The sequence below is a fragment of the Citrus sinensis genome, chromosome 2, assembly GCF_022201045.2.
Source record: "Citrus sinensis cultivar Valencia sweet orange chromosome 2, DVS_A1.0, whole genome shotgun sequence".
Taxonomy (NCBI): Eukaryota; Viridiplantae; Streptophyta; class Magnoliopsida; order Sapindales; family Rutaceae; genus Citrus; species Citrus sinensis.
In genome coordinates, this window is record NC_068557.1 from 12,553,589 (window position 1) to 12,572,682 (window position 19,094).

Sequence of the window (19,094 nt, forward strand, 5' to 3'; positions counted from 1 at the left end):
GTTCACGTGATTATGTTCTGAATTTCATGCTTTAACATTATGTATATTATCATATACCATTAATGTGTGATTTTATCAAATTTTCATGGAAAAACATGGCATATTAGCATACATATTGCACCCAAGATCAAGACATAAACTACACAGGCTCTGATACTAATGACGATTTTCTAAATAAATCATGCAGTTTATTTTGTTCAACCAAATCCATACCTTATTGGTTGATGCGGAAACGAATCGTCACGAATCTGTAAGAACAAAGAATAAGCTCCTTCCAATCTCCGAAAGTCAGGAACTAGCACGAGCAGATCGCAACGACCAGAAATTGATTGCTAGGAACTAAAACCTTCATGAGCAAATCTCCTTCACGAATGGATCGTCACGAGTTTATGTCACTGATGATCGGAGGACAATCATGTACTTAGAAAATCCCCTCAATTCAGGAAGCAAGAACCCACAACCTTTTTTTCTTTTATCTCACTCTCTTTTGATGTTACTCTGATTCTTATGATTATTATTGTACGTGCTATCACTCACCCATGTAGTGTTTATATAGTACAATAAATGTAGTTTAATTCAAATCAACTTCCTAGAGTTATTTGATAAGCTACCTCTTATATGATTAGGATTAAAATAAAATACTAATTTTATCTTATAAGAATCATAAACAAACTCTAAGTTATCTTATTACTTACGTTAAATTAATCCATCTTAGGCGTTAAATCTAACATGAAATTTATCGGAAGTTATATCAGAGCCAAATAATAATCGGCGCCTAAATGAATGTGGACGTGGACTCAACTGTGTCCGCAAAAAATTCAGGTTTATGTGAACCAACAAAAAATAGAGATTTTTCAACGGGCCGGAATTGTTGTTTTCAGAATTTTTTTTTTTTTCAAATTGTCCTACTTCGGCTCAAAATAATTGATTCATGGGCTTACTTTTATTTATTGCATCTTTAGTCTTGCGCCCAACAAATTAATACCATATGATCTATCGACATAGCAGGTTCAGATATGAGTTATGCAGATATCTGCCTTTCTACAAAAAGAAAGAAAATGATAAAACTAAATTGAAAGGATGAAACCATTTTAGAAAAAAGAAAAAATATGAAAGGAAGAATGAAAATTTGCAAAAAAGGGGAGCTTCTAGCTTAGCTTCCTCTCCTTCGATTGACATAGTTTGATTGTGCAACCAAACTTTTACATTTTATTTATTTGTTTATTTTAATAAGAGATCTGTGTGAACATGAACATAAACAAAACCAACATTAATCGAGGTCATTAATGCGATTCACAGAAAAAATTGCCACATATAGATGATTTTCAAATATATAATTATTAGCTAGGCATGGTTCTTCTAGCCCATCACGAATCCGTAACTACTTAGTGGATAATATTTTTTTGGTTCAATTTTTTTTTCTCTGTCTCCCCATACATAAAATCATAAATATACATTTCGTCCAAGTTGTCGCTTAATTAATTATTGATTTTCACTTGGTTTAATTTAGCTTTAAACGTTTGTAAAATTTGAGAAATTCTAAATACATCAGAGATACTACGATCACCTAATGCATGTATGATATGTTTAATTGAATTTAATATAACCACTATTTTCATGGTAGTTTTTTGAATTAAATGCAAATATGTCATAACATTATTTACTTATTGTATAATTGACACGGTGCCCCTAATGTATTATATAATTTCTTGCAAAACTGAAACAACTATTAAGGTGAAAATTATATTAGTATGCGAGTCCATTTTTATATTGGAATATATATATAGATCCCTCATTTTCATGTGAAATTAAAAGACGAAAAGGAAAACTACAAAAATTAAAAGACAAATTATACTATATTGGCTATGTTAATTTATATAATTTGGTCCTTGTTTTATTAAAATGGCGGTAAAAGTTATTCAATACACACACAACCACTATTTTCTCTCGTCATAATTAATTTTATTATGTCAATAACATTTAGCTGGCGGTTTATTTATATAAATATATGATAATGTATTGGTTGCTCGATTATTGGAAATTCCAAGAAACACAACCGAAATGGAGCTCAAGGAAGCAGAGGAAATGGAGCCTGTGAGCCCTAGTGGTCAGTACTTGAACAGCTCAGCACTTTCGCTTTCTGTTCTTGGCGTCCTGGAATCCGAAATTCCAATTGACGATTCTCAATGTTTTTCATTACTAAAAGATATTTTTCTCCCCATCAACCCACGATTCTCCTCTATCATGGTAATATTAAACTTTAATTAGATTTTAATTACTATTGTTGAATTATCACATATGAAACAGAAATTATATTACAACAGGTTGTGGACGAAAATGGAGAAAAGCAATGGAAGAGAGTTGAGGTGAAGCTCAGAAATCACGTGAAAGTTCCCATTTTCCCCTCAGGATTGTCACCAGAAGCGTATGATAAGTACTTCGATGACTATATTTCAGAAATTGGAATGGAACTGTTTCCGCAAAGCCAGCCTTTATGGGAAGTTCATATAATCAAATACCCTACAAGCCATGCAGCTGGTTTCTTGATATTCAAGCTTCATCATTCGCTCGGTGATGGATTTTCTCTAATGGGAGCTCTTCTTTCATGTCTACAAAGAGCTGATGATCCTTCTGTTCCATTGACGTTTCCTTCAGTCAATCGTTTCCCCTCGAATAAGAAAGATGGGAATAATAGTAACATTTTCAGTAATATGTATAAAACTTTCTGTGTGGTTTCTGAAACTGTATCAGATTTCTGTTGGAGCTTTGTGAAGAGTGCATGGCTTCAAGATGATCGAACCCCAATATATTCCGGGGATGATGGAATCGAGTTCCGGCCGGTCAGCGTAGCAACAACTGCCTTTTCTCTTGATCAAATCAAACAAATTAAGACCAAAGTTGATGCGGTATAGTTAATTATTTACTTTGATCACTTCTAATCTTTACGGACTATATTTATTAATGGTACTTTTTTATAGATAGAGGGACGCTACCTTCTAAAAATAAAGTTGTTTTAGAATTCTCAGAAACATTTTTTACAGGCTATATAATGATAAATTATTACAATAATAATCTTAAAATTTGAATTTTATTTTTGTAGCCACATCTTTAATCGGTGAATTTTACCTAGGAAAAAAACCTGTGACCGAAAGCAAATTATGTGCTATTTTTTTTTTAATTATAGAACTAAATCAATATTTCCTCTCACTTCATAATCATGTGGGGCTTGTTTAATAACGCATCTAGACTTATTTATGCGTCGCTAGTCAGCTGCTAGACAATATCTTCATAACAGCTAAATGATTTTGATTTCGATCGTGTTCCCATTCTTGCCACGTTTTCTTGATAATTAATTGAGCTGTCACATAAAATACTTGTCCATTATGAAAATATACCAAAGTTAACATCAAATCCTGAATTTAGATAACTCAAAAGACATAGTGGGTGGTCTATGACATAAGAGGGAATGCGTCTAAATCAATTAATTTTCATCCATTTAATTCATCTGAATCTGCTAAAACATTTATAGGGTCGGCTGTCCTTTGAATTTATCACTCCACATGATATGAACACACGTACTTTTGAATTTTACAAATCAATTTATTTTCTAGCTATTTTATTATCATTAACGAGTTCAATTAATTTTTCTTGATTACAGACTGTTAATGATGTAATTGCCGGAATAATCTTCTTGGGGACTCGGTTATACATGCAAGAAATGAGGCAGGGCTCAGGCGAAGCAAATTCTACAACATTGGTGTTGCTCAACACAAGGGCTTTTCGAAGCTACGAATCAGTGAAGGATATGGTTAAACCTGATGCTAAATCACCATGGGGCAATTACTTTGCTTTCCTACATGTATCAATACCTAAGTTGGCTGATGATTGGTCTTCAAATCCACTCGATTTCGTCGTGAAAGCACGACAAATCATGAATGTCAAGAAAAACTCTTTAGGCGCTTACCTAACTGGCAGACTTCTGGAGATTGTGAGAAAATTTAGAGGACCTGAAGTACGTAATATAAAAAAATATCAATTGTTGTAGCCTGTGGCCTGTGAGAGACATATTATTTAATGCCATAATAACAATAATATATCAATTAGAGGAATTCTTTATAATTAATAATTTGCATTTCAGGCAGCAGCAAGATATATCCATAGCACGCTGAAGAATTCGAGTATGACGATTACAAACGTGATAGGGCCGGTCGAGAAAATGGCTTTGAATAATCATCCTTGTAAAGGCTTATATTTCGTGGTGACCGGTGCACCTCAGGTATGCATAAAGGTAAAATTTGTTAATTTCTCTGCAAAACGTAGTTCAAATGTGAGAACTTATGCTTAATTCTGATCATTTTACAGAGTCTTTCAGTGACCATTGTGAGCTACATGGGAAAGCTAAGGATTGCCGTTGTAGGAGAAGATGGCTTCATAGATTCCCACAAGCTGAAGTCAAGCATTGAAAATGCCTTTGAGATGATGCTCAATGGTACATCATGAACAAATTTTCTGAATGGTCACACACCATTTGCCTCATAATTAATCAAGTTTACATTTGCCAAAAATTCTATAATTATGTATTTAATAGAAAGGGATTATATCGGGTCAAATATGGGCACATATTGTTTAGACTCGAACTAGATACACATCTAAAAAATTAAGAATAGTAAATGCAAAATAACCGCTTTAAATTTCTTTCTCTAGCTGTTGCCTTTATTTTCTTTAGTTTCGCACATTAGGCTAAGGGGTTACAATTTTTCTTTTTTTCTTTTCTTTAGTGTGATAAATCAAGAGATAATGTTGGTAAAGTCAACCAACTGATGATCATCATCCTATAGCGTGAAAGTAAAATTTCTCAACTCTTAGAAGTAAACCTCTTCATTAAGAGCATACATTTGAATTAGGCTTTAATTATTATTATGTTCTATATATATATATGTAGTTATAAATGATATTATATTCTTATCTGATAACAATTAATTAACACATTACATTTAATTGTGAATAGACAACTAATATCAAGAGAGAATCTGATACCTATACTAAGCTAGCAACAACAAAATATGCACCCATCTCTATTCATTGACAATTGCATGTTAAAATTAATTAGTATACGAGCTAACTGCATATCCCTTTATTATGATTTTCCCTTTCCCTAAGTGTCCATACGATTGAGACATTGAGCTTGAGCTGGCATATATCATTGTTATTCACCATTAACGTACACAAATGTTTCTCTCTTCCCAATTTAGAAATTAATGATACATCAATCTCCAACAAACTCCAACTTTTTTAATTTACTTTTCTTCGGACTCGTCTCGAAAACTCCTCTCTTTCAGACAGCAGCTACTGCAACTTCAATCCTACTTCACCCTTCAAGTTCCACGTTTTAGATTTTTTTTCTCCACTCAAATCTACATAAAGAGGCGGTGAGTTATGATATTCTTGTTGCTTTTGTTTTTATTTTTATTTTGCGTGATAATATCGATATTTGTCCTAGATCTGAAGTCTCTATGCTTCAGATCGATAGAGAAACTATGTATAGGTAGCATATCAAGCCGCTGCGAAAATTCTATTACTCTATTAGTTAATTGGTAGTGAAAGTTGATATGAGTGAGTTGAGAAATATCCTTAGTAAATTCGAGTTCAAACCATATTACGTGCACAAAGAGTGAGTTTTCAACCGATACTAAAACTTTAGCACTTCATTGTGAAAATAATAATAATAATAAGATACCGGTGAGAGAGTGGTGGTATTCCTTACCTTCTTCCCACCCCCCTCGTTTAATTATACCCCAATCATTTAGTAAATGAACGTTATTTATCATCAAATTAATCATTAATGTAACTTATCTTTATAATCTCTTTACCATGTTTATGAATCCAATTTTAAAGCAAATATTGATAATTTGCGGCTGTTTTGGTCTCCATGATTTGAACTATTTACTTAATTTATTTATCTTTAAAAATTTATTAAATGTAACTTTTTCATAGGTAAAATAGTAATTAAAACAAATTGATCCGTAATGGACAGTCACTTCATTTTCTGTGTGAATTTAATTTGCTTCAGAAGGGAATTCGAGCACGAGAGCTTATGGTCAAACCCAATAAAACAATTAGCAAAGACCTAAGTAAATATAGAAAATTATATAATATAGTGTACAATTGGGCTTACACTTGGACCTTATACTCGGGCTTCCTCTCTCTTTCTTGTGGGACAAGCTGCCTTGACTAATGCAACTCGAATTAAATTCGACCATGCCATTGTCGTCGAGGTGAGCCAACTTGATGGCAATGTCTTCCTAATTGCCAACTCTTAAAATAATGATTTCTCTTAATTGATGGAGCGCAAATGACAATGAGAAATAAGAATGATCTGTTTATTTGCGTATTATTATGACTTATTTTCTTCGTTGTGAATATAAGTAAAGTTTTTTTTTTTTTTGAGAACGAATACAAGTAAAGTTGCTTCTATATAGTTATTGTTTTTCGTAGAAGTATTGATAGAAATACTACTTTATCTTACCTCAACTTTACGTAAGAGTTACTAAAATTTAACAGAATAATAAAGTTGTCCTAAATTTTAAATTAATAATAAATTTTCTCCAAAAATTTGTCTTGGTGGAGTTGAAACGGAGTTCATTGGTGGCTAAATATACTTGTTTTTTTTAAAGGGATATTATTATTTGTCCACCTAAGTTTTTTTGACATATTAAGTCAATACCAAAATTTGGTGAAAACACTAAATGTTGATGTTCTTATCATTTTACCACTATATTTAACGAAATATGAGTTAAAAGTCAATTTTGCCCCTAGAGCATAAAAGACGATGTTTTTATTTAAAAAAGAAAGAAATTACTAAAGAGAAATTTATCATTTGTCCACCAGATTTACTAATTGTGTTAATGTTTTGGTGGTAAAGTGATAACCACTTAAATATTAGACAATAAAATGTAGGTTTCAAGAAATCTTAGCATTACATTGAAATGTCAGAAAACTTCTGGTGGACATATGATAATATGTCTTACACAATTGAATGGTACATTTTGACTTTAACATGAAACTCCTATATTAATGTTTTGGTGGTAAAATGATAACAGTGTAAAATTTGGTGATAAGATACAGTTTTCACCAAATTTTGATACTGACTTGATATGTTAAAAAAACTTTGGTAGACAAATGATAATATCCCCTTTTGTCCTTTTGTTTTTGAAAGCAATGCTACTTGTAAGTGAAATACTAACTAGGCAACGCAAGAGAGGGGTGGATTGGGTTTTTAAAACTTAAGCTAAACAAAACACACAACAATTCAATCTATTCCTTTAGTAAAATAAAAAATAATAAATTTAATAAAGCACAATAATAAAATAGTAAGGGAAGAGAGAGCAAACACAATAATTTTTACGTGGTTCAACAATCTCTGCCTACGTCCACACCTTCAAGCTCACCTGGCTTGAGGATTTCACTATCCAAGCCTCCCAAGGCTTCAAGTTCTTTACAATTGACTTGCAAGATGTCGATAGACCTTTACAATAAGAGATTATCCTCAATCTCTTAACCCAAGTGTATTCCAATACTTGCAATCTCTCAACTTGATTTTATAAAAATGGTTACAAATAAATTTCTCTTACACAATGTGTTTGATTACAAACGAAAGCCCAATGTGTGTGAATGAATGAATACACAAAGTTTATACTCAGATTGCAAAGGAATGCTCAATGATAACAATGGTTGTATCTATCAAAATGAATTTGATTTGAGCCATTTTATAGTTGAAGACGAAAACTAGCCGTCATTAACTTTTTGGTGATAACCGGGTTGCCGCTTTATGAATTCGACTTGCCGCTTTATGTTACCGTTATATTCAAAGATTTGAATTTTTGCACATCCAGTTTGCCGCTTTCTGAATCCAGTTAGCCGCTTTTATTCCAGAGAGTTTATGTCTATAACTAGTTTGCCGCTTTTTGAATCTGGCTAGTCGCTTGCTACAGTGAAACAATTATTTTCTAAAAATATAGTTTTGCCCCAATACTTTCTAAAATTTTGTTATGGCCCAAATATTTATAAAAATTTGCAAATATGTCCATTTTCAGAATTTTAAATAAGTACTTGTTGATTTTAAAGTTCTCAAAATTTTTCAATTTAAACCATAAACTTGAAAACAACTAATTTCATAAAATTATTTTCTTATTATAAAAACATAATGTGTAATTCTTTGTTTATCCAAAACATGTGGTTTGTTATTATCAAAATCAACATTTTATAACCATATAAGCTAACAGTAAGGATGATAAAGAAGTTGGGGCGAAGTTAAGATTGGGCTAACTCGGGTTGCAGCATAGGTAAGTTTTTTTTAAAAAATTAGTTAATTATAGATTTGCCTGTATTAAAACTTATAGAAAAAAAAATAAACCTAATAATTACAATCAATTTCTATTTCCCTAAATCACAAAACTTACCCATGTACCCAGGTAGATTCAAAATCTAAGTTCCCCAAAACGCCACTATTCGAGTCATCAAGCGACTGCCTCATGAGTGATGCGCAACTGCAACTGGACGGCTCGCATTCACATGCTCAGTTTGTCATTGCACTTAAAGTCTTGAATGCCCAATCTTTGTCTCTTGATGTACCACCTGGTATGAGTCATTTTGTACCTTAAATTTTATTGTATAGAATAGAATATGATAAATGATAATGATGGCATACAAAGTGGAAGACCGGAAGCTGCTAATTCATATTTTTGAAATTGTAAAATAATAGATTAGCAAATTAATAGAATATTGACACCTAAAAATGTTATTACTCCCAAGTATAAGAGTGTCTAGTTATAATATAACCCGGTGAGGCCGGGGTCGAACCACAAGAAATTTAAAATGTAGTAGTCAATTTATTAAACTAAGAAAATTTAGTACGGGAAAAGAAATTAATCTGAATCAATCTAAAAATATACTAAGGTTACGAGATCCACTCTCAATTTTCAAATTATGGTTATAACACTCTCTCAAATTTTATATTTTACATTTCTTTTACCAGTTAATTATTATGTTATTTAATTTTAACTAACCATTAGTGTGATAAATATGGGACTAAGTACCTAATGTGCCACAACTATATTAAAGTGTCGACATTATGTCAAAATACCATATAAATTTGAAGATATTTATATTTATAAATTAAAATGACATAAAAGAAACCAGTAAGGAAGAAAAATATAAATAAATAAAATAAACTTTAAGACTCACTTCAGAGAGCAATTAACTCAATAATTTGAATTTTTAAGCTTCACATTTCACCTCAGCTTAGAAAATTTAGCCACTCATATTGGAAAACAAAACATTCTTTTTATTTAACAAATTTTTTAAACCTATTACATGATGATTGATTACACGAGAAAATAAGAAAAAAGAAAGAAGGAATTCTTCAGCTTTCTCCCCCATCTCTCCGCTTCAGCTCCCCTGTTCCACTCCCTTTCTTCGGCTTTTATAGGCAACAAATGCCTCCACCTTCATTTCTTTTATTCTTATTTAATTTATTATTATATTATTATTATTTTTAATTAAAGGGATGAGCAAGTGGATGGTAGCAGCCACTTGCTTATCTTGATAAGTGGGTCACACACACTTTTCAATTATGTATTTATTTATTTATTTTTACGTTTTAAATATTTATTAATTACATCTACTCAATGATGCATTTCAAATTCTAATTCTATTTTTATTCCTGAAAAATATTTATAGAATAAAAATTAACATATTGTGAATTAATTTAACATAAAATTTTGTTTGGGGAGCATTCATATAATTTTTTAGCGTATTAATCAACACTTTAAGTGAAAAAATAATAATTTTATTCTTATTACATGTACATTTTTAAGTGTTAATCACACCCCCCAACCAGCTTATTGCTAGACCTTAGTAATTTAAGCGATAAAAATTTAGCGAAATTTCAAAACCAAATTGAAATATTTTTTTAAAACAATTGTGTTTACTTCTTTCATTGGATCAATGACAATAATCAAATAAAAGTATAAGCATTATCTTCAACGTAAATAAAATCACACCCACACAAATTAGTTAAGTAAAATCATGTAAAATAAGAATGATACATCAAACCCCAAAACCCTCACGGTTAAGAGTGACTTTCTTAAAAGAAAATAAACCCCAGAAAAACTGTCACTTTAAGAAGTGATAGATTGATAGAATAGTAAACCAATGTCACGCGTTCTCACCAAAATGAAAGAATAATGCCCACAACTTATAAATAAAATGACCTCAACTCAAGGGAATTATTAGCCAAACTAATTTATTTCAATTTTTATGCATCACCATATCTTTTAGTCCATATTACTAACTTTTACTTCAGACTATAATTCTCTAAAATCAAGAAGGACTTTCATTAAGACGTAACGTAGGCCAGGGTCATGGCTAACAAAGAAAGAGTAATAGAGAAAAAAACAAAATATATATATTTGAAAAATATGAGACTTTTTGGAAATACAAGGCTTTTCGCTTGGAAAATTTTTTCTTTTTCTGTTTTTTTTTCTTTTATTTATTTATTTATATATATATGTTGGTTATTTTTAATAAGCAATTACTACCAATGCCAATGTGCAAGTATACACAATAAGTAATAAAGTGATAAGTATTCAAGATCGTCTCCACATGGATTGATGCTACTCAAAGTGTTAAAGCAATCACAATGGTGCAAATCAACTTAGGACCGAAGCAAATAATTGTAAAGTGATTTCTAAAGTAATTGAGGGTTGTGAAAGAATTAAATAAAATAATACCGTAACAAAATAAACTAAGTTAAATGTATCTATGATTCAATTGAGATTATAGCAGTTGAATGATCAAACTCTCCTTATGGGATGACTGTTGTTTATCAAATTAGCATCAGTTGTTATAGCAACTGCTGCAGCACTCGGCAGAATAAATATGCATCCTCAGCTATTGCATATTGGAAGTCTCATACCTCTAAATCTATTAACAATGACCAATTACTGATATATTTATGGTACGACATTATAACTTTTAATCTCTCCACCCTACAAGGTGATCACCTATGTCTAGTGTGTCACAAATCTTAACTTCAAGTATTGCCCTTATGGGATTTAAGATAACCTAATCCAGGAAACTCAATGTAAGATCAAGTAGTACTCTAATAATATCCGCTAAGACATGCCCTTTTGCTGCTCTATCTTAACTGAAACTATTAAATGGGTGGTCAACCGAAATAACAGTTATATTTATGAAAAACTACTAGAGTAAAATGCCATAGCAGTACCATAACAACATATAGGAACAGTCAAGAACCCATTGAATTATTTGTCACTCAACTACAAGTAAGTTTAGTTCATAATATGAACGAGAAAAATAAACATAAATATAGTTTTCTCGGAATGCATCAAAACAATTTAAGGAAGAAGATAAATATAAGTTGAGCACGATGAAAGACAAATCTAAATAATTCTGCACGATTCTCCAATGTTGCCGAAACAACACCCTTTAATTCGGATCTTCTTCTTCTTTCCTTCGTAATTATTCTAATGATAATTCCCTTACCGCCTTTCTATGTGGTGCATGCCTCCCTTTTATATTACAAATTAGGGTAAACAAAAGCCCACGAGCGTGCATGCGTTAAATTAGGAAACATGCGCTGACCCGTACTTAAGTTTTCTCCCGCACTGCTTCTAGATTGCTACAGCACGAGTTGCTCTAACATCCGCAACAACACTGAATTATTCTCGATTGTGCTTTTCTTCTTTTGAGGCCATCTTCTTTCCTCCTCTTACTCATCTAATGTCTCAGCATCCCCTCATGAATTAAGACTTTTCTGAGAACCTACAATTATGCACCTGTTTTTAGCACAAATTACTTTGATTCAAGCAAAACTTATTAAGACTCAACTAAAATGAATGTTTATGCAAAATGTAACAAAAATGTAGTAAAAACACCTTATTTGTTCTCTACGTGGTCTCGATTAAAGTCTAGAATTGATCTAATAACTCTCATTTCCTAGAGTTATCACACCCCCAAACTTAAACCATTACTTGCCCTCAAGTAATGACACATACTAACACTTCTCGCAAACAATCATACACACAACTTTAGCTTTTTTATCAAATTTGCAAGGATTCTTCTACCTTTAGATCACAATCACAATCATACAAAATGACCATAGTAAATCAGTTCTAGACTTAAGCTTCTTTCTGTCCAGAGTGTGTGTGTGCTTCTTTTGATTGAATTCCAGATATGTTGTAACATCACCAAAGGACTGCATGAATTTCAGTAGTGATAACACTTCATTCATAAATGGGGTAGCATAAATTTCACATACTCAAAATGTGATGTTTTTTTTAACATTGATAAACTGGGGAGTAATCAACCTATTCACTGTAATATTTATCTTTCATGTGAATGTTAATCACTTGTAATGATGACACCCAATTACTCAAACCATGCCCAGATCAGAGTTGCTGCAGCAATATTCGCAGCATAATCTTATCTAGAGGTATCTTTTGCTCAAGGCTTAACATGGGGCTCATGAACAGACCTGGCTACTCAATGCCTTAGTCAGAGGATTTTTTTTTTGTTTGCTGCAGCATTTCTCATAACTCTCGCTACTTTTAACACAATTTTGCATATGGGGTACATACTCAGATCTGGTTACTCAGCAACTTGAGCCATTAGAGCAGAGTTTATTTCATAAATATCATAGTCAATCAACTTGCTTCTTTTTCCAAACTTAAGATATTTTCTATTCTTTTGGCTTTGCTCTAGCAGTTTCATACAATTCAACCAAAGTCTAAGTGTTGGGACAGAATTTCACTTCTATCTATAACTATCTCTACTCGACATTCTCATAAATACTAAATAACACTCAATTTATCTTCATTAGGTTTTCAAATCCATACACAAATATTAGATAACAAAGCTTCACACAACACAAACACAATACAAACATAAACACATGCATTCAGAAACACAACCCCCCCCAAACTTGAGAGTTGCTGTGTCCTCACAAGCATAAATAACAAAGACATACGAACAGACAATGATATGGAAGACCTTAGAAAATACCACACAAATTGACAAACATAATTTTTTTTTGTTTTTTTTATAAGAAATGAACTAGTAAGGAAAGAGTACTCCCCTGTGGTGGGGACTGCAGCACATGATGGGATGTTATCAACACTTCTTGGATGCACTGCGCAATTTATCCTTTGGTGAAACTTGTGGGGCAGTAGTTGGCAATGTCTTTGTCTTTTTCGTCGCGGGGCTGGTGAAAGGAGTTGTGGCTGGGGTTGCTGTAGCAATACCTTTAGACGTACTACCTTTGCGTTTGCTGGATTGTCTCAGACTGGTGTGAATAGGCTGGCTAGGAGTTTGCTGTAGAGGAATTTGAACTGATACATCAGCTGCCTGGCCCTCAGCTGTGATGGCCACAATGACCACAAGTAGTTGCTTGGCTTGCTCATGTGTAGGCATAGCTCTATTGGAGCCTATCACAAGTAGTTGCTGCTGCAACAACCAGCTCAGCATCGACTTGCTCCATTTCATCTTTAGAGGCTGGAGGTGTTGCCAATTTTGCTTTACCCTTGTCTTTTGTCTTGCCCGCAATAACTGGAATAGACGGCTCCTCTTCAAGGTCTTTCTCATCCTCTTCTTAAATAATGTGCTTTTTCCTAGTTTTGGGCTGGGTTAGGATGGTTGGTTCCTCACGTTCTTTCTTTGAATTGTCCTCTGCCTCTGTGGGTGAGCTATCAGTCTCAGACTTGTCACCTTCTTCCTCAGGTGGGTCAGATGGTTTAGCATCTTCTGATTTTACCTCTGCTTGTGGTTCGGCTGCAGCTTCATCTGCTGGTTTATCTGTGGCAGTGGCTTTTTCACTGGCTTTTGCTGGAGCATTTGTGGTGTTGGTGTCAAAATTGTACTGTTGGAGCAGTGAATCAGGGAAGTTCCAGTGAGTGCGTTTCATGTACAAAGCAAATTGGTGTAGTTGGTTGTCTAAGTGTTGTAGATAACTCCAAAACCGATCGTTTTCCCTCTATTGAGCTTCCACACATTGAGTTATACTCGCGCTGAGTGCCTGGATGGTCTGTTATAAGCCAATAGCTCGTCTTACTCCTGTTACAGCAGCTGGTTCAGTGGTTGTTCCAGCACTCTCACCAGCAACTCTCTCAATGGTACGTGCCATAAAGGCACCATCATTCTTGACGTGGTCATCTCTGGCATCAAGACGAACACCGAAAACTACACAAATACTGGTGATGAGTGAAGGAAATAGCAAGGCAGCAGTTCGGTGAGTCTTGACTGCACAATCCCAAATTTCCTTTGCGATGATGCTACCCACATCTATGGGAAGCTCTCGAACAATTACATATAACAAGACCAACCTCTCTTGTGAAACCGTAGTAGTGTGAGTAGTGGGCATAAGCCTAGATTTCAGAAAATTTTCCCACACATTAGCAATAGGTTTCAAATCTATTCTATTAACTACACGCCCTTCCTCGTTAGCCCATGATGCCCCTTCTATTGTAAGAGTTGTGAGAATGGTATTCCACTTTTTCGGGGTCAATTTCTCACGCAATTTAGCATACTCACAATTAATTTCAGCAGGTAAATTATAAAAAGCATTTATAACGCGGGAGTCTAAGGGAACAAGTGTGTTTCTTACCCAGATGTTGTGCTGATCAAGGCTTACCAAATTGACGTAAAATTCTTTGACTACGGGTAGCACAGGATCTCGAGAGTGGTTGCAAAACTCTAACCATCCTCACTTTGCTACAACATTATGAATTGTTTGCACAATTCCAGTAAGTTGTTCTGGAAATTGAAACCCTTTTTCTTCCAGAATCTTACGCGGCTCTATGAATTCCTTATATTTTTCTTCGGCGTGATAACTCTAGAAGCGTGATGGATCTTTGAGATGGCTGGCTGGTTTCTTATATCTCGGCATTACTGTAGCAGTCACGAATTTAGGCTTAATGATCCTGAGAGTAGAAAGAGAAGAAGAGTTTAAGAAGTATGAGAGTTGTACTTGCGAATGAGATGAGGAATAATGTCGTACAGCACTAAGCACAGTGACTCCTTTTTATAGTCAACTTTAATTTAAGATAATTACGGTAACCAAGGATAAATGAGGGAATAAAATATTGTGAAATTAATGTGCGTATCCCAAAAATATCGGTTAGTAAAAGTAAGGCATTAATTTCGGAGATTTATTCGCAATTTCCATCCACATCCATGTCTCCATCTGTCATGATTTATCTCCAATGGTAAGTGATAGGCTCCATCTTTTAATTTACTGTAACGATAAAATTTTCTACTGCAGCAGCCATTCGCTTACTCTAGCAATGGTACATACTTCACACTAAAGCTTCTGACATGTGGCTCACCTCTGCACTCTGCACCATACAACCTCACTTGTCAATATGGAATTCAATTTTCACATATACTTCGCATAAACTAAACTTAATTCTAAAATTAAAATTAAATAGATCAAATGATAGCAAAAGTAAAGAATGCAATAATTTGAAAAGATAAAATTGAATGGCTAGAATGAAAGAACAAAATTAAATGAAATAATAAGGAGAGAGAGCTTGTCAACGAAACCAGAGAAGATCAAAATTGGTTTGAAGTGGCTGTCTCCATAATGGGTTGCCTCCCATGGAGCGCTTGATTTAAGGTCCTTCAGCATGACCTTCTTTCATTGTTCAATAGTTGGGTTCTTTAAGGAGTAACACCTCTTTTCCACAATCTGCTGTTGGATGTATGTAGTGCTTAACCCTGTGTCCATTAGATTTGAATTCTTTACCTGTCTGTTCATCTAGAAGATCCACCACTCCATAAGGATAAAATTTTAACAGCTTAAACGGGCCAGACCATCGTGACTTGAGCTTTCCCGGAAATAACCTTAGTCTTGTATTGTGGAGCAACACCAATTGATCAGGGTTGAATTGCCTGTGTTGAATATGCTTGTCGTGCCAGTGTTTTGTCCTCTCTTTATAGATTCTTGCATTCTCATATGAAAATAACCGTAATTCATCAAGCTCACAAAGTTGGAGCTTCCTATGCTCTGCTGCAGCATGCATATCCCAATTTAATTTCTTCAGTGCCTAGTGTGCTTTATGCTCTAGCTCTAGTGGCAAATGACAAGCCTTTCCATAAATAATTCGGTAAGGGGACATGCCGAGTGGAGTTTTGTATGTTGTTCTGTATGCCCAGAGAGAGTCATGTAAGTGTAAAGATCAATCCTTCCTTGTTGGGTTCACCATCTTTTCTAAGATCTTTTTAATTTCTCTGTTGGACACTTCAGCCTGACCATTGGATTGTGGGTGATATGATGTGGCTACCTTGTGTATGACTCCATATTTTACCATTGCTGCAGCAAACACTTTGTTGCAAAAATGTGTACCCTCGTCACTAATAATTACTCTATGAGTGCTAAATCTGGAAAAAATACTTTTCTGAAGAAAAGCCACCACTGTTTTAGCATCATTGGTAGGTAATTCTGCAGCTTCTACCCACTTGGAGACATAATCCACGGCAACAATGATATATAAGTTCCCAAATGATGGTAGGAAGGGTCCCATAAAATCTATTCCCCAGACATAAAAAACTTCCACTTCTAGAATGTTGGTCAATGGCATTTCATGTCTTTTAGTTATGTTCCCTGTCCTTTGACACCTGTCACAACATTTAACAAATTCATAAGCATCTTTAAAAATAGTAGGCCAGTAATAACCTGATTGCAGAACTTTAGTAGTTGTTCTATGACCACCAAAATGTCCCCCATATGCTGCAGCATGGCATGACTCTAGTATGTGGTGTATTTCTCCTTCGGAAGCACATCTTCGTATAACTTGTATAAATGTGGATTATCCCATTGATAACTCCTAACATCGTGAATAAATTTCTTTTTCTCCTGAAATTTCAGCTCAGGTGGTAGCATTCTACTTACTAAGTAGTTAGCAAAGTCTGCATACCATGGGGGTCCTGACTACTGTAGCATCTGTACTTGCTATATTGCCAACGGCTGTTCATCAGGAAATGTTTTAGTGATGCCCTTCCTTGTCAATGTACTTGTGTCTGCTTCCAGCCGTGACAAGTGGTCTGCCACTTGATTCTCAGTCCCTTTTCTATCTTTAATTTCCAGATCAAATTCTTGAAGCAATAAGATCCATATTATTAATCTTGGTTTGTCATCCTTCTTTGAAATTAAATATTTGATGGTTGCATGGTCTGTGTAAACTGTGACCTTAGTACCCACCAAGTAAGCTCTGAATTTGTCAAAAGTAAATACTACTGCTAGCAACTCTTTCTCTGTAGTGGTGTAATTGATATGAGTTGGAGTGAAAGTTTTGCTTGCCTAGTATATGGAATGAAAAACCTTATCCTTTCTTTGCCCTAATACTGCTCACACAGAATGATTACTAACATCACACATCAGTTCGAATGGTAAAGTCCAGTCTGGAGATATAACTACTAGAGCAGTGATCAGAGCTTTCTTTAATTCTCCAAATGCTTGAAGACAATCTTTGCCAAAGTGAAAATGGTTGTCATGCTCTAGCAATGAGCATAGTAGTTTAGCTACTTTGGAAAAATCCTTAATGAATCTTCTGTAGAATCCAGTATGACCCAAAAAACTCCTAATACCTTTTACTGAAGTTGGAGGTAGCAGTTTATCTATGAACTCTATCTTGGCTTTGTCCACCTCAATGCCATTCTTAGATACCATGTGTCCCAACACTATTCCTTCTTGCACCATGAAATGACACTTTTCCCAATTGAGTACTAAGTTGGTCATCTCACATCTTTTAAGAACTTCCTCCAAGTTGTGTAAACAATCATTGTATGTTTCTCCAAAAACTGAGGAGTCATCCATGAAAACTTCTAAAGTCTGCTCTACCATATCAGAAAATATAGACATCATGCATCTCTAAAAGGTTGCTGGAGCATTGCATAACCCAAAGGGCATTCTTCTGAAGGCAAATGTTCTATAAGGACAGGTAAATGTAGTCTTCTCTTGATCTTCTAGAGCTATAGCTATCTGGTTGTAGCCTGAATACCCATCTAAAAAATAATAGTACTGTTTTCCAGCAAGTCTGTCCAACATCTAATCTATGAATGGAAGTGGAAAGTGATCTTTCCTTGTGGCTTTGTTGAGCTTCCTGTAATCCATAGATACTCTCCATCCAGTCACTGTCCTTGTAGGAATAAGTTCATTATTCTCATTAGCTATGACTGTTATCCCTCCTTTCTTGGGAACACATTGAACTGGGCTCATCCATGAACTGTCTGATATTGGGTATATGATTCCAGCATCCAACCATTTGATGATTTCCTTCTTCACCACTTCTTTCATAATAGGGTTCAACCTTCTCTGGTGCTCCACTGAATTGCTGGAGCAATCTTCTAACAGGATTTTATGCATGTATATTGATGGGCTTATCCCCTTTATATCTGCCATGGTCCATCTAATTGCTCTTCTGTATTTTCCAAGCAAATCTACTAGGCTCTGTTCTTGACCTGCATTCAAAGTAGAAGAAATGATTACAGGTAGTGTGTTATTTTGACCAAGATAAGCATACTTCAAATGTGAAGGCAACAATTTTAATTCAAGACTATAAGGTGATTTAATAGATGGCAAAATTGTTTTTACTTCCCTGTCTGAAAAATTCAGGTGTTCAATAAACCTGTTGTGCCAATTAGATTGCTGTTTGTCCATCCAATCTGTCTGAATTGCTGCAATATCTTCCTCTTCAACATCCTCAAAGGTGGTGACTTTGTCAATTGCATTACTGCAACATCTGTCTATTCTGTCTGCTACAACAAAATAAACTGCACTTAGGAAATTGCAGTCTTCTACTTCATCAGGGTTCCTCATAGCCTCTAGTACATTAAATGTAACTTGCTGATCATTCACTCTCATGGTGAGCTCTCTTTTCTGCACATCTATCAAAGTCTTTCCAGTTGCTAGAAAAAAGGTCTTCCAAGTATAATTGGTACCTCTTTATCAGCTTCAAAGTCCAGTACAATGAAATCCACTAGAAAGATGAATTTATCAACCTTCACCAGTACATCATCTA

At 34.3% G+C, this 19,094-nt stretch overlaps 1 protein-coding gene across 2 annotated transcripts in view; it reads left to right on the plus strand.

Moving 5' to 3' along the window:
• Positions 1-1,994: 1,994 nt before the first annotated feature.
• Positions 1,995-19,094, plus strand: part of LOC102628692 (wax ester synthase/diacylglycerol acyltransferase 4-like) — a 71,942-nt gene continuing 54,842 nt past the window's right edge. Inside the window, exons 1-5 of one of the 2 annotated variants that reach the window (XM_006469816.4) lie at positions 1,997-2,247; positions 2,325-2,906; positions 3,659-4,012; positions 4,139-4,276; positions 4,363-4,703. In XM_006469816.4, coding sequence (XP_006469879.1) covers positions 2,062-2,247; positions 2,325-2,906; positions 3,659-4,012; positions 4,139-4,276; positions 4,363-4,500 — 1,398 coding nt within the window. In that variant the 5' untranslated portion in view covers positions 1,997-2,061 and the 3' untranslated portion in view covers positions 4,501-4,703. Of the gene's footprint in view, positions 2,248-2,324; positions 2,907-3,658; positions 4,013-4,138; positions 4,277-4,362; positions 4,704-19,094 lie in introns of those variants that run through there. The other variant, XM_052435473.1, reaches the window with a different exon arrangement.